Source organism: Prinia subflava, chromosome 7 (genome assembly GCF_021018805.1).
Source record: "Prinia subflava isolate CZ2003 ecotype Zambia chromosome 7, Cam_Psub_1.2, whole genome shotgun sequence".
In the NCBI taxonomy this organism is placed as follows: Eukaryota; Metazoa; Chordata; class Aves; order Passeriformes; family Cisticolidae; genus Prinia; species Prinia subflava.
In genome coordinates this window covers 23,933,249-23,951,498 of record NC_086253.1, presented here as the reverse complement: position 1 = coordinate 23,951,498, position 18,250 = coordinate 23,933,249, and the positions used below count along the sequence as shown (strand labels likewise).

Sequence of the window (18,250 nt, the reverse complement as noted above, 5' to 3'; positions counted from 1 at the left end):
TTTCGGTTACTATTGAACGAGTAGTTGTTGAGTAGTTTATCTGAATGTGACAAAACAGTCTTGAAACTTTGTTACTTTTTAATGCCATGACAATCCTGCTACCTTTCCAGATTTGTGTGTAAGCTGTGCAAGTACTTCCTCAGGATGTAGTATGCAGGCCATGCCTCTACCAGGATAGCACACTATTAGATGTGTAATCGTGTCTTTAAAATTTCTCTAGTTTTAAAGGTATAGAAATAGGAAATTTAAAAATGGCTGTATTCACAAATACTGTGTAGATTTGCTCCATAGGAAGCTAAAATCAAACATAAAATACCAAGAGAAGTTGACAGGTGTTTTGCATTTTTTTTACAAAGTGAAGAGAAACCATTGAAAGAGAGAAGGCATGGTATTAGCACTCCTGAAGCCTTCAAATCAGAAATGTACTCCTCAGGAAGTGGTGGCTGTGACTGAACAAGCTGCTGAGCTACCAAGTGAATAATTGATTAAAGTTTGAGTGGTTATCAAGCCACACAGATATCTTAAGTTAAAGCTCGTGGAATAAAGTGGAAGTCCTTTATTTGTTGATACTAAGTCCAATTAATGAGTTTAGAGAGCATTAATCTTGTTGTAAATACAGAGAGTTAAATAAAATAAATGGAACATTGAAACTGAATTTAAACTAAAGAAACCCTATATGTATGAAATATTTTCACAGAATCTTCAGCTGCTCGGAGCAACAGCAATTGAAGATAAGCTACAAGACAAAGTGCCTGAAACCATAGAGACACTCATGAAAGCAGACATAAAAATTTGGATCCTTACTGGGGACAAACAAGAGACTGCCATCAATATTGGTATTCTATTTGCATTTATTTGATGTCTTTGTTACACGTTTAAAAATAATAGCAGTTGATGGAGTAAAATTTCTTTCAGGATGGAAAGTTGCCTTGTAAAAAATAGTATTATACATCACTCCAGAATCTGAATGTGAATTTATTTTTTAGTCAGTGATAGGTGGAGGGTAGGGAATGCTGGATTCTGCCTCTGTTAAAATACTAAGAGCAAGAAAAAGTTACATTAGAGAGGAGGCAAAAAATAGGAAATTGTACATTTGATAGTGAGAAGGAATAATATTAGGAGAATGTAAGTATTCTTAGTTTCCCTTCTCTATTTTTCCTTCTTTCCAAGAAAGGCGAACTAAAATACTATAACCTTTTAAGAAAGATTTATTTTTATTCTTTCCTTTTATTCTGAAGCTTGGTTAAAAAAGACTAATTTCAACAATTATGAATGTGTATCATTAAATAGTCATACATGAAAGCTGCTTTTAACATTTAATATTCTTTGTGTGTGACCGTGTCAGCACTTACTGCTGTAGTGTAGATACATGTCCAAAAGAAAGCCTTACTTTAGCTGCTTTAGCCAGACCCTTTTTATTGGTTGTCATTATTTCTAATCTTAAAGAACTCTCCATATGCATGATACAGTTGATCTAAGGTTATTTTCCTTAGTACCTTCAGGTTTGAGGCAATACACGTAATACCAATGTTTCCACTTTATTAGGAATGCTGATAGATACTTTTGACTGTGCAGCCTACATCATTAGCACAGTAAATGCATCCTGTTTAATGCATCAAAGAATAAAAGGAAAGAATTAAAAAGTATATATATGCAAATTTTTAAGGAAATGCAAGTTGCATTATAAAAATTGACAAGACTCAGGGAGATCTGTTTGTTGTTTTCTGTAACTCTCTTTAAAGCACCTCTGAATAAGGCAGTACAGTTGCAAGTTGCAGCAAGGGAAATTCTAGTTGTTCTTACTTAGCACCTGTATGTACTTTTATAAAATGCACTAGAATTTTTTTTTATCATTTACTTCAGCTAGGGAAATCTTATTTTTAATTCTGTTTGTAGTTCTCTTAAAGGAAAAAAAAGCCATGTTATATTGGATTATAATGGATTTTGTGAAAACGATTTTTAAAAACAAAACCTTTCCTAACAGGTCACTCTTGTAAACTTTTGAGAAAGAACATGGGACTAATTGTTATAAATGAAGGCTCTCTTGATGTAAGTAAGATCTTCTCAGTTAATGAAGCATCATTTTGTTGCTTAAAATATCCAGACATCATGGTGAAGTTGGTATAAAAAAGAAGTTGGGCTGTCTATTCATCTGGACAAACATAGAAAATTCTGCTAAAACCATGGTTTGGGGGGATGTTGTTTATGTATTTTCTGGGGGCTTGCTTTCTTAATTTTAGTATTCTATGCTGGGAAAACTGTATGGTCTTTGTGATAGAATGTTACTGAATAACTGGAAAACAGTCTACACCTCCTGAAATTACAGTGTACCTACTACCCAAAGGAACTTCACAAATATGAGCAGATAAATTCCATGTAGTACATTTTAACAACCATGCAAGCTCAAAGTCGGAAGCTTCACATTATACAAGCATTACAAATGAACCACTTCTAGTGTGATGATTCAAAAGTTCAATAAATATCTATCAGGCAGTATCTTTTTATAGTATGTTTATATAAATATAGTTTAAGAATAAAAGATAGTCGCTGCAATGACTGCACTGTAGCTTCAATAACTGCACTGTACTCCCTGTTTCAAACTGGATTGTCTAGATTGTATAGAGATTGAGATCCTTTCCTTACATGCCCAAAGTACAGAGTACATGGAGATGCAAATACCTTATGCCAGCTGAATTTGTACATGCAGACTGGTCACTTGCAAATCTGGTTTGGGTGATAACATATATAATGGTTTTTTTCAGCAGCAGGTGAATGTAATCTGAGAGACAGTTCAAAAAATAAAAATAAACTAGCTCTGTGCAAATATTTTTAAAAGAGACTATTTATAGTTTTCTTCCTTATGTGATGGTGTGCATTTTACTGTTTGATGAATGTGTATCGGGTCCTACCCTTTGCATGCTAGTGTGGTTGGAATGACACGTCAGTCTCTATTTCTAGTGTAACTCGTTATCTTGAGTAAATTACCTTGAAAGTTCTAATAGAGGAGTGGATCAGGTCTCAGGAAATGGAGAGAGGGATGGACTGCTGTGATTGCAGAATGCTGAGTCAGTGCAGCTGCAAAGGTAGAACAATTCTTCTTTCCTTTCTGCACACTAGTAACAGTTGGCAAGAGACTGAAATACTTAGTTGAAATATTGTCTGTTAAGGAATTCACATAGACGGAAACTTTGGCTTTTGAGTAGCATAGGTGCACCCACGAGGGCTGCTGGACAACCCAATTTCCTCATCATGACAGGAACTGAACAACCAGGAAACCTTGAAGAAAATAATCACAGTGTCATGGTGATGGTGTATTTGGGACTTTTGAGATGAGTTGCTCTGTGGCAGTCCTCTCCTTGTCTGTAAAGTATAGCCTCTTGGCTATATAAAGATGTTAATAGGTTCATTTGAGTTAAGGAGGTTGGCTTTTATTGGTCTGCATACTCTTCTGAAAAACACTGAAACCTTGCACTGAGAACAGTGGCATTAAGTGGATGATTCTTCCCCTTGCTGTTAAAATATTAATATTTTTCCATTGCATACCAGTGGCTTCTCCTAAAACACAGTTTGCTCAAATCTAATCCCTTTATGGACAGGCAGAGTCTCCTGTCTCTAAGACATGTAAATAAAAAGACTTAACAAAACAAAAACCTCATCAATTTGGTCATTGTTACAACTTGAGCATGCAAGACAGAGGAAGTTAGAATAAAAAATATATTTGTTCAGACTGTATCCCAGCTCTGTGAACTGAGCTTACAAAGAATATGCTAAAATAAAAGATCCTCTTTTATATGAACAAATACCCTTATTCATGAAATTGTAAGAAAAATACCTCAACCCCACCCACCTCTCCAGTCCCCAAAAGGTATTAGCTGGTATAGAACTGAAAGTATTTAGGTATCTCAACTCTTTGGAACGTTATTTGTTTTGGGGCTCTAGTCTCATGAACATCTTAGCTTAGCTTGGCTTCACAAGCAAAATGTGGGTTTTGTTAGTCACTTCTTATAGTTGTGTACAAGAGCACTGGATTTTATTTGCCTTCATATTAACCTAATGGACTGCTGAATTTCACTATAGTACTGTTAATCAGAGACAGACATTATAACATAGCCTTATTCATTTATTTGTGAATTCAAACTGGAACTAGAAAATAGTTTGATTACATTCAGTTTCATTGAAAAATGTTTAATTGAAATATGAAAAATATTTCATAAAGGACATTTTTATGCTGCTTGTAATCTGAGGCCTGTGATTTCAGCATAGGGAGTATGTCCACAAAGGAATTTCAAATATGACAGTTTTACGGTTGGAGTTTTGTTTTGTCTTGGGATATGAGGTTTTTGTTTTAATATGTAGTATTCTTGGAGCTACCTGATGGCATGTCTGCTTCTGATAAAAAATTAAGGTCAGTTTCAACAAAAAAATTTACCACTAAACAATGTACCCAAGTGCCACATCCACAAGCGTTTTGAGTACTTCTGTGGGTGGTGACCCCACCACTTCCCTGGGCAGCCTGTTCCAATGTCTGAGCACCCTTTTAGTAAAGATTTTTTTCTTATATCCAGTCTAAACCTCCCCTGGCAAAACCTGAGGCTATGTCCTCTTGTCCTGTCACTGGTTGCATGGAAGAAGAGACTGACTCCCATGTCACTACAACCTCCTTTCATGCAGTTGTAGAGAGCAATAAGGTCTTCTCTGAGCCTCCTCTTCTTCAGGCTACACTATTCTAGCTCCCTCTTCTGCTCCAGACCAGCAGCTCATGTTCTCTGGACATGTGCTGGCATCTCAAAGTCTTTCTTTTCAAAACTGAATACAGGCCCAGAACTGAATACAGGACTTTAGGTGTAGCCTCACCAATGCTGAATACAGCAGGACAATCACTGTCCTGCTCCTGCTGGCCACACTACTGCTGATACAGGCCAGGATGCCATTGGCCTTCTTGGACTCTTTGACACACCCTGGCTCATGTTCAGCTGGCTGTCAAACAGCACCTACAGGTGCTGGTTTTACAGTTCCTACCCAGTAAACAGCACACCCCCAATAACACAGTTTCTCCAGGAGAACGGCTTGAGAGACAGTCAGAGGTTTTACTGAAGAGCAGGTAGACTTATGTTCACAGCTTTTCCATCATCCACTATTCATGTCACCTTGTTGTAGAAGGAGATCAGGTTGATCAAGCAGGATCTGCCTTCCCTAAAGCCATGCTGGCTGGGTCTGATCCCCTGGTTGACCAACACGTGCCTTGTGATGACACTCAAGAGGGTTTGTTCCATGACCTTCCCTGGCTGACAGCCCTGTAGTTCTCTCAAATCCTCTTTCTGACCCATCTTGTAGATGGGCGTTGCATTGGCAAACCTCTGGCTCTGTGGGACCTCCAAGGTTAACCAGGACTGATGAAAAATGTTGGATGTGGAAGAGCCTGGTAGCCCTTCCACCAGCTCCCTCAGCACCCTCAGGTGGATCTCACTGGGGTCTTACACTTGCCTAAGTGGCAGAGACCATTTACTCCTGGGTTATGGAGATGTCTTTACACACAAGAAACAGTAGATGGGAGGAGTATGACTTTTCATGTGTTGTTTAAACTTTGTTATATATGTAATAGCCCACAGAGATGACAAAAATTGATACCTCCTTTACGTTGCAATATTTCTTAATTAGAGAAGATGCTCTGGAAAAGTTACAGAAACTGTTGCCATTTTAAAGACTTTTTAATATGCAATTTTAAACAGTGGAACTTCATTTCTGTCACAGTTTCTAATGGGTGAGAGCCAGGAAATGAGTGCAGAATTCCCGAACAGCCTAATCTCATTTTAGATAAACCAGTGAATCCTTAGAAGGCCAGTAGAAGCAAAATAGTCAAAAACCATTAACAACAATGTGTGGAACTGGGAGGAGTAAGTTGAAAAGGCGAAGCAGCATCTTCAATTTCATTTCAGAGGGTTCTGAGATTTTTAATTAGTTCAGTGTTTTATTTTTAGGTGGTTACACCAAATTTTGTTTATGTAGGCCTGACATCATTGAAGTAGCACAATTATTTGGTTAGTGAACTTGTAAAAACTATGGGAACATGTTGTCATAGGATGTCATTAGCTTCCAAAGTCAATATTTTACAAGCAGAAGAGGTTTTTTCATCTTCATTTCTCCTCTAAAATACTTCTTACTTCTGGACCGTAAAACAGGAAACAGAAGAAAAGTGTATTGTAGCTCTGTAAAGGTCTTTCTAAAAGAATGAAGCAATAAAGCAGTATTTTTTGTCCTTCATGACACGCCATGGTAGAGCTGCACTGTAGCCAACTAGATGTAGTGACCTTCCCAAAGCAAGCTGCTGCATAAATAAATACATATGAATATATTGTCTACTGAATGTAATCTGAAGTTCTCAGTACTAGATCACAAAATAGTGACTTCTGTAGGTGTGATTCAAACTGTCATTAGCAATTAAAAATACAAAATATGTTCATTTGTATAACGTATTTGATATTATAATTGTTAAATTATGTTAAAATACGAATTTAATGTGATGAAATTATCAGTTATAAAGCCTGTACTTGTATCATGAATTACCTGTGTTCAGTTTTTTCAAAGTATTTAGGAACATTTTGTATAATAGCAAATTCTAGTATCTCTAGATATGTGAATCATCTTATGTATTATTATATTAGCTTTCTGTATACCTATGTCTTTTGGCAAATATTCATGCAACTATATTTGAACAATGCCCTTCAAAAGCATTAAAAGTTCCACCATAACTTATACACTTTTTTTTTTTTGGCAGAGTGCAAGAGCAATCCTGCACGATATTTCTACTGTGTTTCTAATAGTGCAACTATTGCAAATATTCTTTTCATTTTATATTATTGGATAGCAGAATCAAAAGACAACTTTCTCAAAAACCAAAGTGCCAGTGTTTCTGATCACACTGAAAATTTTTGATTTAAGAATATTAAGAATTGAAAATAATGGATACCATTTTTTGTGCAACAGGGAACAAGAGAGACACTTAGCCATTATTGCAGTACTCTTGGTGATGCTTTAAGGAAGGAAAATGATTTTGCTCTCATCATTGATGGTAAATCTCTGAAGTATGCTTTGACATTTGGAGTAAGACAGTATTTCCTGGATCTGGCTTTGTCATGTAAAGCTGTTATTTGTTGCAGGTAAGGTTTACATTATTCTCTCTCCATGCTATTTTTATTAACATACAAAAATTAAGAATCTGAAGTTATGAAATACAATCATTCAAGTGAAATATCACTGTAGAACAGTCTGCAACAGCGTGTACCTGTCAAAGTCACTCAGATTGCATATTTCCAGAAACATAATTTGCAATCCATTGGGAGTAATCTCAATAAGGTTGAGACACTAATCTTGACCTTGAATTGATATTACAGTTAACCCTAGGTTTTAGCATTTCTAGAGTTGTCTGTAGATCTTTCTCCACAGGCTACTTTTCTGTAAGGTGTGGATTTCACCATATAAGAAGTGCACAGAAATGTTAAAGGTATTACTTGGGATGCTTTTTATTTCCTGAAGCTGGTGGAAACGCCTTTTTTAATCATTATTATGCCCAGTTATTATAGGGTTCTTTTATAAGAGGAACCCTTTCATCCTTTTCTGTAAGTATCAACTATTACAGCTATAAACGTCCAATGTTCCATTAAAATAAATCAGATTCATCTGAAAAATCTGTTCAAAATGGAACTATTTTTCTGCTTTGCAAAAGGACACAGAAAAGGAAGTAATATTACAGTAGCCAAATAATCACTGGGTTTATAGTCTTTCCATCCCTTCTGAAAAGCAATGTCATGCTACCAAGGGATTTTTCAATTAATGTTTTTGTGGTTAAAAACTTTGTTTTTAATAATTGTTGCATAATTATGTTTTTGTGCAAGCTTTGTAGCCGCGCTTCAGCCTGAAACAGTTTTAATTCCAAACTAAGGTTTTACTGTCTTAAACTGAGAAGTTACTCTGATGAACACTTTCCTAATGATTTTGATTACAAAATATGTTTTATGCCATTTGAAGGGGTGATTTTTCTGTTGAACTGTGGGACCATTGAAGGGTATTCTGTACATAAAGCTGTCTTTTAGTGTTTGCATTCATGTAAGGAAACAACAAAGTGCAAAATGAAAGTTTCTGTTCTAGTAGTATTCTCTCTGCCATTTTTTTATTTTACACTTCCATAGTATACTTAGGTCAGTCAGTTTCAATGCATATCTAGATATATGTCTGACATATTTTGTGGTTGCTTAAAAATTGGCTACAAGTTTAAAACTAAAATACTTGCTCATAACACTCTTTGTTTTAATGTGAACATTTTTAATATCCCGTGTTTCCCAAAGGTCAAAATTCTGCCAAAATGTTTCTGTTAAATGCTTTGTCTTTAGTAACAAAATCTTAATTTCCTTGTTTATGAGCATGAAAATAATAAGTTTTAAATGGTAGTTTTTAATTAAGGTAAATCAATTTAAAAAATTAAATATATATATATACATAAATAATCCAGACTAAACAAAAATATGAACTCTTTTTTCATCCATATAAAGGCAGTAAAGATCTTAAGCTCTCCTTCATTCTAAAAGTATAAATTATATCACTTTCTTTTAAGTTTGCAGGCTGCATTGACTTGTTCAGAAGCATTTATTACCAACGGATTCTTCCTAAGACTAGCTTTAGCACAGATGATGCTGACAAATATTCAGTAGACATTTCTCTTAAAAAAAAATCTGTGTATGTTATTAATTCCAAGCAGATGTTTGGCTTAAAGACTTTAGCAAACTGAATTCCAATTCTATGTTGGTTTCAGAAAAAATATATGCAAGAAGAATGTTAAGTGGGTTATTCTGGAGTAAAAATGTACAGCTAAGAATGAGCAAAATTAATGAAAAATGGTTTTTACTGGTTTCACCATGAACTTGAAGCAGTGGTAGTGCCATCTTCCAGCCGCCTCTATAACACTGTCTAATAAGGAATTAAGGCACTGTTCCTGAAAAGTTAAAAAGATGAAAAATAATTACTCAGGTCAGGAATATTCTGTAGAAGCTGGCTGCAGCAAGTCTTGGTACAGTTCTCAACAGCAGTGTTCAAATAAAACATGTACCAAAAGATCATAGAAAGATTTTTTACATATAGGTGGGCCACAGAATTTTTCAGAAGGGCTGTTGCCCAGAAACTTCCATCCCAGGTTTTCCACGAGACTCATCCCATGCACCTTCTCAGAAGTCCAATAGCTGTGCATAGGGTGTTGTGCTGGCCACTGAATAATGTGATTACACAGCCACCTTCAGTTTGAAGGCTGATTATTTTTCATTCCTTTATTTTTTAAATACATTTTAAAATCATTCTCTCTAACATACTGGGTGACTTCCTCAACATAGAATCCTCTTTCAGCTTTTCAAATAGTCCAAAGTTCAGAAGTGTTGTTTTTTATGAATTTTGCTGTGAATGTGCTTCTAGCATATACCCTTGAAGGGCAATAACTAGACCACGTCGGGGTTTTGTACCTTTTCACAGCATATAAAGTATGCTTAAAAGTGCATTAATTTGAAAGTCCTGTATTAAACCTGTCTCTTTTTTCTACCCCTAGGGTATCACCACTCCAAAAATCTGAAGTTGTAGAAATGGTTAAAAAACAAGTTAAGGTAGTAACTCTAGCAATTGGTGATGGAGCAAATGATGTTAGCATGATACAAACAGCACATGTTGGTGTTGGTATCAGTGGGAATGAAGGTCTACAGGCTGCTAATTCTTCAGACTACTCAATTGCTCAGGTAAGTCATTACACTGCAAAATACTACAATAAAATATTTAAAAATATGATTCATATTCGTGTATGTTTTAATGGTATGTTTGTTCGTTTCTCATGTTTTTTGCAGTTCAAGTATTTGAAGACCTTGCTGTTGGTTCATGGAGCCTGGAATTATAACAGAGTAGCTAAATGCATCTTGTATTGTTTCTACAAGAATATAGTCCTTTATATTATTGAGGTAATTTTACAGTACATGAAATGTTACTTCTTGAAATTAAAATTTCAATTTTCAGCTTTTGGTTATTATATATGATTTTACAGAAGCATTTTAACTGTAAATAAATTCCTACTTGTACTGAGTATTGAAAACTTCAATAAACTGATTAATATTAATTTATTTTTACTTTAAACAGCCCAGTTGTTTTAAAAATGCAAAGTAAATATTAGTACTGAATGGATTTATAATATTGCGAGCTAATTAAAATGCTGTACATGTACCATCATTGCAATAATTAAGGAATCCAGTTACAAGTTTGTATTAAATCTCTGGAGATGTGTGTGCCCCAGCTCTCTGCGCTGTGTCAGGGACGGTCGGGTTCACGCTCTGGAGCCCTTTCGAAGTCTCTGTTGCACTGCAGGATGGTTGCTGTTCAGAGCAGTGCCCAGGGTCTTTACAGACAGGTTTAATTCTGCTTTTGGGTACCTTTCTCTTTTTTAATGGGCTGACCCTGCATCCTCAGGCTCCTGTTCAAGAACAGGGATACTTTCCTGAAAGTAGCTGACCTCGTTTTTTCACCTGGGATTTTAAGGAGTAAAATTTGGTGAAAAATACAGTGGTGTGAGAGGTCTGTGTTGTAATAAATCTACATTTATTGGTAGGAGTGGTTAGAACAGAATGTATAATTATAGTTTTCACTACCTTCATGACCACACAGCAACCATAAAATTTTGAACATATTTTTAAATAAATTTTTAGAGCTCTTCTCTCACCTCCCTTCCTTTTCTTCCAACAGCTGCTGTATCTTTTAGATCAAATATATATATATAGTATATACATTTATAATGTACTCAAACTTTATATTCACAATGAAACTGGGTTAAAAATGTGGAAAAAAAATTTAATTTTTTGAAAATCTTGACCACAAAATAAATTTTATAGATAGTCTTCCGTATTTTTACATTTATGGGGTTAACAGATACTCTTTAAATTTTCATTGTTTTTTAAAATTTAATTTCAAAATCATTATCTTAAGCTTGCAAAGTAAGTATTCCGTTTTACTGGAAGAAAATGCATTATTTCTGTTAAACCTGATGTAAACATTAGTTTAATATTTCCAATTTTAATACTTATTTATTTGACCTTACTTGCAGTATTTGAAAATACTTAATTGGTTTTTTATGTACAAAAGTTCTAGCCAAAAGAGTGTGTCTTTCTTACCATATTTGTACATTTTCTAAATTTCCTCTTTCTTCTCTCCTTACTGTATTATTACTGCAAATAGATTTCTATCTTAGTAGCAGCAATTTTGTAGTCTGTTTAGAAAAAAATAAAGTAGAAAGCTATAGAAAAAGCAAGTTCACTAAATATCCTTTTTTGCTTAGAAGTGGCAGACTTTAGATCCTGTATTTCAAAGGCTGGATATCTACTTACATGATCGGACTTCCAGAAGTACTGATTAGCAGTAGCTCTAGAAGTATTTAAAAATAAATATTAATGTATACTTCACTTATAGAAAGCATACAAAGGTTGACTTTAGAACATATTAACTTATTTTTCTTAGATTTCTGTCATTGTCACCTGCAAACATATTGTAAAGTTATAACTTAAATCAGATAAAAGTATTGCACTATTTGTATTTTTGGGGAAAGAAAGATAAATGCAGGGTAGAGAGATCGAAGTCTAAAGATCAAAAGGCTTTGATTTTATGAACAGGTAGTCTCTTCCTCCTGAGCAGATGGAAGGGCTAAGAGATCAGTTTGATATGGGTTGTTATGACGCTTTATATAAAACGCATGCAAGCATTTTGCCATATACACCTTCTCTGGAAGACAGAATGAATTCTGCTTGAATTCTTGTGTACCCAACGTTTGTCAGCTCAGAAAACTTTTCAGAGATGTTAATAGCTCATGTCAATACTGTGAGTGAATAGGCAGAAATTCATCATTGAATGTCTCCAGAAAGGACAACTGCCGGTCTTGAATCTCTCTTTTCAGTTTTTTGTACAGATCAGGCGTGGGAGCAGAGAGCTCAATGAGTATTTGTAAGCTGCTGCTTAATATGCAGAAATGCTACATCAGGAAAACTTCTGTGAGGCTTTTGTGGCCACACCTCCTCTTTCTCGGAGTTTAGAAAATAGTACTGTGAAAGGCACGTCTGGAAGTTACTTCAACTAAGTTTCCTTTTATTCTGACAATAACTAAAAATACCTCTATTTAATAGTTGTGTATCCTATTTCTTAATGTCTGCGCAGTACTAATAAAGAAAGTAATGGAAAATATTCCATTTAATCTAAAATACAGCCTTTATTCTAGGCATTCATGGGCTGATATGAAATTGATGTCAGTTGATTTCTTAGTTGAGAAAATGGTAAAGATCTATCTTTAGTAATACTCGGGCACAGTGATCAATGCTTATTGACACTTAAACTCCTATTCATAAGGAACTAGAAGTGGTCTGTGATAATATTTTTCTACTCTGTGTCTTGATGCAATAGCTATTTAAGTATGGGCCTCATCTTTTGCATAGGACTAGTCACAGTGACTTGAGAGGTATTAGTCTAAATTCCAAGTGAAAAATCTGAATCTTTAATGGACCACTAATGTGCTTTATTAAGCTTGTACAGAGCATCACAGTCACATAGGATAAGCCTATGGAAAATCTCATACTTATTTTGGAGGGGCTGTCATTACTTTATAATGGTGGTTGAGATTGAGATTGATCTCATGATTGAGAACTCCTTTGTGGCTTGATTTTCATTTTATAATTGTCATTACTGTGTTTAGGTCCATCGCATTTTAGACAGGCTGGGGACCTAAACCTTTCCTTTTCAGTGGAAAATTTTGTAGCCGTTGAACTACAGAGTAGTCTGAATTTTCACTGCCTGTTCACATATATAGTCTAAAATGCTTTTTAAGAACACCAATCACCTGTCCTTCTGTAAAGGGGAGCTGGATTAGTAATTTGAGTTGTTAGAGTAGGACCTATACCCTACGAGAGAAGTGTTTGAGTCTGCTTATAAATTAGTATCATGTACAGCATCCTAAAAACTTATTTTGCAGGTACAGCTGCCTTCATTGTCCATCATAGCTAGGATGAAACACACTTGTCTCTGCATAAATTGCCTACTGCAGTGCAAGTGTGTCTTTTCAATCTCACTATTAATAATGTAGTAAACTCCATATTATTTTTTTCATAGAGGGTTAAGAGTGTAATTTTCTAGGGCCCAAGATTCAGAAGTTAAGGCACATAGGTGGGTTATTTTCTTCCTGTCTTGCAATTTGAGATGAGGGCTGTATTTGTCCTTTGTCTTTTCTTTTTCCATCTTTTAGATCTTTTAATTTTGAGCCACTGTTGTTTGAGCCAGTGGTTCTTAATGTGAACATTCAAATACTACCTTGTAAATAATATAAAATTAATGTTTCTGCTTAGATACTAAAGGTGTTTAGTCTCTTACAGTTTATATGTCTAGTATTACACTAAACAGTATTGTTTCTACTAGAGATCACTGCTTTTAGCCACATTGAAAGATTTCTTCTTCATGTACTTTTTTGGATAGGTTCCATAAGAACTTCAAAACTTAGAGATGCTACCAAATTTCATCTCTCTTTAGTTTTCATCTAGATCTCTGACCAAGATATATTCCAGTTCCTTATTACACTAAAATGAGCTACAATGTCTGTAGCTTGCATTCTTTCTTTAGTATTACATTTAGTATTATATATGCTAGTATTTCAGGAAGTCAATATTATGCCTTAAAGGATTTCTTTACAATTTTATAGTAAAACTGTTTTCAGTTTAGATACCCTGAAAATTCTAACTTAAATTCTGTACAAAATAAGCTGAAAGTTACATTCCATTGTAAATTAAAATTTTAGCCTAAATACTTGCATTGCTTTTTAAAAGTCACTCCAAAATATTTCTAAGTGTTGCTTAACATCATTTACCTGTAAAGAGCAGTCAATATGTGGAATAGATTCAGTGTATATATTTAGGCCTTTCATTTAAAATTAGTGTTTTATAACACTTTGCCTGCTAGTTAAATCACAGTAGGAAGTTAATGTCTTTTCCATATACTCCTTGGTTATGAAGAGTCAAGTCTGTGTGTACTTGTGGTCTTGTATTTTCTTCCTAGAGAGTGAAGCTTTCCATAATTCTGTCTAAAATTACTAACAATGAGATGTACACATATTTATGACCAGCAACTGAGTCACATATTTGCCACCACCCTAACCCTTTCAAAGCAATATTTCTAAATTACTCCAGTATTTGATACAAACAAGGGGGGAAGAAAGCATCAGTTCTACTGATGTTGAGTGCATAATTATTTTCTAATCCACAATTGATTATGTACTCACCTTGCACTCTTAAACTCAACTACCGAGAAACTGCTGCCAACAAATGTCGGCTAAATCCATCACAATTAAATCATAATTCATATTTTGAAAGTCAAAAATAAAAATACAAAGGAGCTGATAAAAATCTGAATCAGCTGAAATAAAGTAATTCCATTGTCTTTTCAGTATATAGTCCGAAAGGTTAGAAAATTCTGCTTGTTACGCTTAAATCTACCAAAGTAAACAAATTTTAAAAGATTTTGGAAAATTCAAGATGTTCTCTCTTTCTGTATTGCAGCCTTGAACAGTCGTGACTTTGTATCCAATCTTGTTTTAATAAGTGGCCACCAAAAAAAAAAGTTACTCATCTGTTGAACAAACAGCAATGTTGACTGGATTTTATCTCCTGTTTTTAGTGTTAGTAATTGCCAAATTCAGAATGTTTTCCATCTCAAAGTAGTCACAAACATGTTCAGGCATTGCACCACATGATTTAAAAAAAAGTCTGAGTTTGGTCATAGAATCCAGTCACCTGGAGGCCAGCCTGGGTACATCCTGATAACCAGACACATTGATTGTAGCAGTTCATGCTTCCTTAATGAACTTCAGTGAAATGTGAACTGTAAGAGAGCAGCATCTAAAAATTCACTTGAAAAACATGAGTCTTCAGTTGAGTAGAATGTTGAGATGATTTTGACTTGTCTTACCTAAGAGCTTACATTTGTCCTAGACAATGTAGTTTCATTGTAACTTCTTATTAAAGATTCATCAGATGTGCTGCTTCTCCACTTCGTCATTGAACTAATACAAGGATGAGGAAATAGGAGAAAGTAGATATGCTGCATACTATGCTGAAAAACATTAGAAAATATGTTAACACACCTTTCAGATGAAATTTTTTTTCTTTTAACCTTTTAGCAAAAAATTATAAAAACTTACGCAATTGAAGAGATGTCCACTTCCCTTTCTAAAGTACCCTGTAGCTGAGTTAGTGCTTCTTAACTAAGAAGTTCTACTTTAGTGCTCTGGTAAAGCCTAATCCTTTCTTGAGTAAGGATTATTGGTAGTTTTAAGTTCCAAACAGCAGCCTAATCTGTGAATTCTGTTAGTCAAGTTTGCCAACAATGGGAAGACGATGACTATTATCTGTAGATTCCCCCTCTACTAGCCCATATTTCTCAGAATTTTTATTTCATTAAGAATTAAGTGAGCTCAAATCACTCTGAAAACCTTAAAGAACCTGACATTTCTTCTGAAAATAGCTACCTCCTCTGAATGTCTTCCTGTTTACATGGAATTACTCACTTATCTGACTAGATTGACCACTATCTGATCTTGATTGAAAGTCGGGTTTATCATTAATTTTTTCATATGGGTTTAAACCAAAACATTTTCAACTGTGTTGTAAATGTGTTGTAGGGGTATCCCTATTTGTGAAGCTGAAGAAAAATCTGTTTATTGTACCTTGCAAGACATTTGAGTAATACACAGTTCTAATCTTTTGCAGGTCTGGTTTGCATTTGTCAATGGCTTTTCTGGACAAATTCTTTTTGAAAGATGGTGTATAGGTCTTTACAATGTGGTAAGATAATTTGTGTGCTTTTAGTTACATTCAACCATGACTGTTTCTTGAGTAAGCAGTCTTTAAGCAAATCCTCACCTCTAAAGTTTTGCAATTCTTTCTTTTTAAATCATCTTCTAGATGTTTACAGCAATGCCTCCTCTGACTCTTGGAATATTTGAGAGATCCTGCCGAAAAGAAAACATGCTGAAATACCCTGAGTTATACAAGACTTCCCAAAATGCACTGGACTTTAACACCAAGGTAGATCTTTGTAAAAATCAAACATAATAAAGCAAAAATTTGTAGGAATTCAGTACAGTTACCCTTTTTGTTCTATGCTGCTCATAATTAAAAATGGAGGGGTTTTTTATTACTATTTCCAGGTGTACACTTGTAAGTGAATGGTACAAATCATATATATATATTCATATAATCATATATACATATATTCATTTTTACCAGGTATGGAAATGGACAACAAGGATTTCATTTTTCAATCCTTTTTTTTTTTTTTTCCTTTTTTCCCCTGCTGGTAATAAAGCTGTCTTCTGTAGGCAGAAGTGATTAGACCTCACTGTCACTGGGCTGTATGTATTTGTACTGTTATATGGAAATGGATTACTGAAGCCTGTGGAGAAGTGTTGCAGAGGACAATAAGAACTGTCACTAGATTTGTAGAGGGAGGGATGTAGTACTATTCTTTGTCAATTTGGAGTTTTGATTTTATGGTTTAATTTTGAGTTTTGGGAAAAAATACTTGGAGTCAAGAATGTGTCAGTGTAGATCAAAAGGAATCTGAGGCTACTTTTGCTGGGAAATGGGTGATACTCATTTTAGACAGACTAGAATAAGTAGTAGTAAAAGAATGTAGGACTCTTTAATACATAAAATATACAAAATTTCTACAACGTTGCCCATAAATAATCTCTTAAAAAAGTAAAATAAACTTTCATCTAAATCTGTGATTTCATGGGTATTTGGCTTTTGTAAGAGTTCCTTCTGATTTTATTTTTTGTAAATATAATTGTGACATTTCAAGTAATGTCATTTTCTGTTGAACTTGGGGACATTTTCAACGTATCCTTGAATTAACAATGCCTACATGTGATGGTCTGTAGTAGATGTGCAGAGCTGATACAGCACAGTTAGCTCTTATATCTGTGCCACTTGTGCTGTGTTGGAGTTACCCCAATATATATATATAATTATTTGGCTAAACTATCTTTGTTCACTGAAGCTGATGAGATTTCTCTCCTTCTTCCTCATTCCATCCCTTCACCTACAAAAGCCAACCTGAAAGTTGTAAGGACACTAGGTAACAGAGTCTCTTGTGTCCTTTTGAATGCTTTACAAATATGAGGCTTTTCATAATAGACACTTTTGTGTTGTGATAGTTTTAATAAATAGTGTTAAGTATGAGTTATAACAGTTGTTTTTTCTGTTTTAAAATAAGCTTTTAATTTTTTTTTATTGCACAGATGTATTGTTGACTTAATTGCAAATTCTGTGGCTGTTCCCATACAACATTTGCTATGAGCAAACGTCTACAAACTCACCAGCTACAGAATTCCCACCTATATAAGTTGAATAGTGGTGTTAAAGATTTGGAAACATTACTGCCTTGAATATTGATGCAGATATTTGTTATGGTAAAAGGGATCAAAGGTTATGAGGTCATGACAGAGGTTAAAGGATTAGCATGGGACAAAAGGAATTGGTCAGGAAAATGGAAAAGTAGAACTAATTTTTCTTGCACCCACCTGTGCTTTCTGTCAAATAAAAAGTTCTGGTAATGACATAGCAAGGAGAGACAAAGGTTAATGAGTAGCACAAGTTTAAATGTGCAAAGTATTGGAGTGTAAATTGGACCATGCAACCTAGTGTAGCTGTATAATCTAACAAAAGACGTTGAGACATTGTGGAAAATGTGAGACAGGCAACTTAATTTCAATTGTTTGAACACCTTAACACTCAAGATACACATACAATAAAAGCCATAACATTCAAAAGCATTTTTAGTGAAAAAAACATAATTGCCATACTCAAGGAAATGAGCTACATATTTTTTATTAAGTCTTTTTATGTCATTATGCAATATATTATGGAAAGCATTAATTGAGTGTTTATTCTTAAACTTAATATAATTCTTTGCACGAGGCATCTTTTACAAATGAAAGTAAGTTTGAAAGTAAAACTTCAATTGTTTAGCAAATTGAATACGTTAAAGGAATACATTAAAGGAATTATGATCAATAATCATAACATATATATATGATCAAATTGTGCTCCTCAAGAATGGAGTATTTAAGGAGAAATTTAAGGAAGAAACTGATAGATTTTCAAATCCATTTTAAATTCCTTTCTGTGTGGGATTATATAGTTTA

General features: G+C 34.4%; 1 protein-coding gene across 6 annotated transcripts in view; it reads left to right on the top strand.

Annotated features, from left to right (window-relative positions):
* Positions 1-18,250, top strand: part of ATP8A1 (ATPase phospholipid transporting 8A1) — a 115,877-nt gene that overhangs the window by 61,245 nt on the left and 36,382 nt on the right. For all 6 annotated transcript variants that reach the window (XM_063401853.1, XM_063401852.1, XM_063401855.1 and 3 more), the window contains 7 exons: positions 698-836; positions 1,985-2,049; positions 6,985-7,157; positions 9,587-9,770; positions 9,876-9,986; positions 15,810-15,884; positions 16,005-16,127. In XM_063401853.1, the coding sequence (XP_063257923.1) occupies positions 698-836; positions 1,985-2,049; positions 6,985-7,157; positions 9,587-9,770; positions 9,876-9,986; positions 15,810-15,884; positions 16,005-16,127 (870 nt within the window). The remainder of the gene's footprint in view (positions 1-697; positions 837-1,984; positions 2,050-6,984; positions 7,158-9,586; positions 9,771-9,875; positions 9,987-15,809; positions 15,885-16,004; positions 16,128-18,250) is intronic.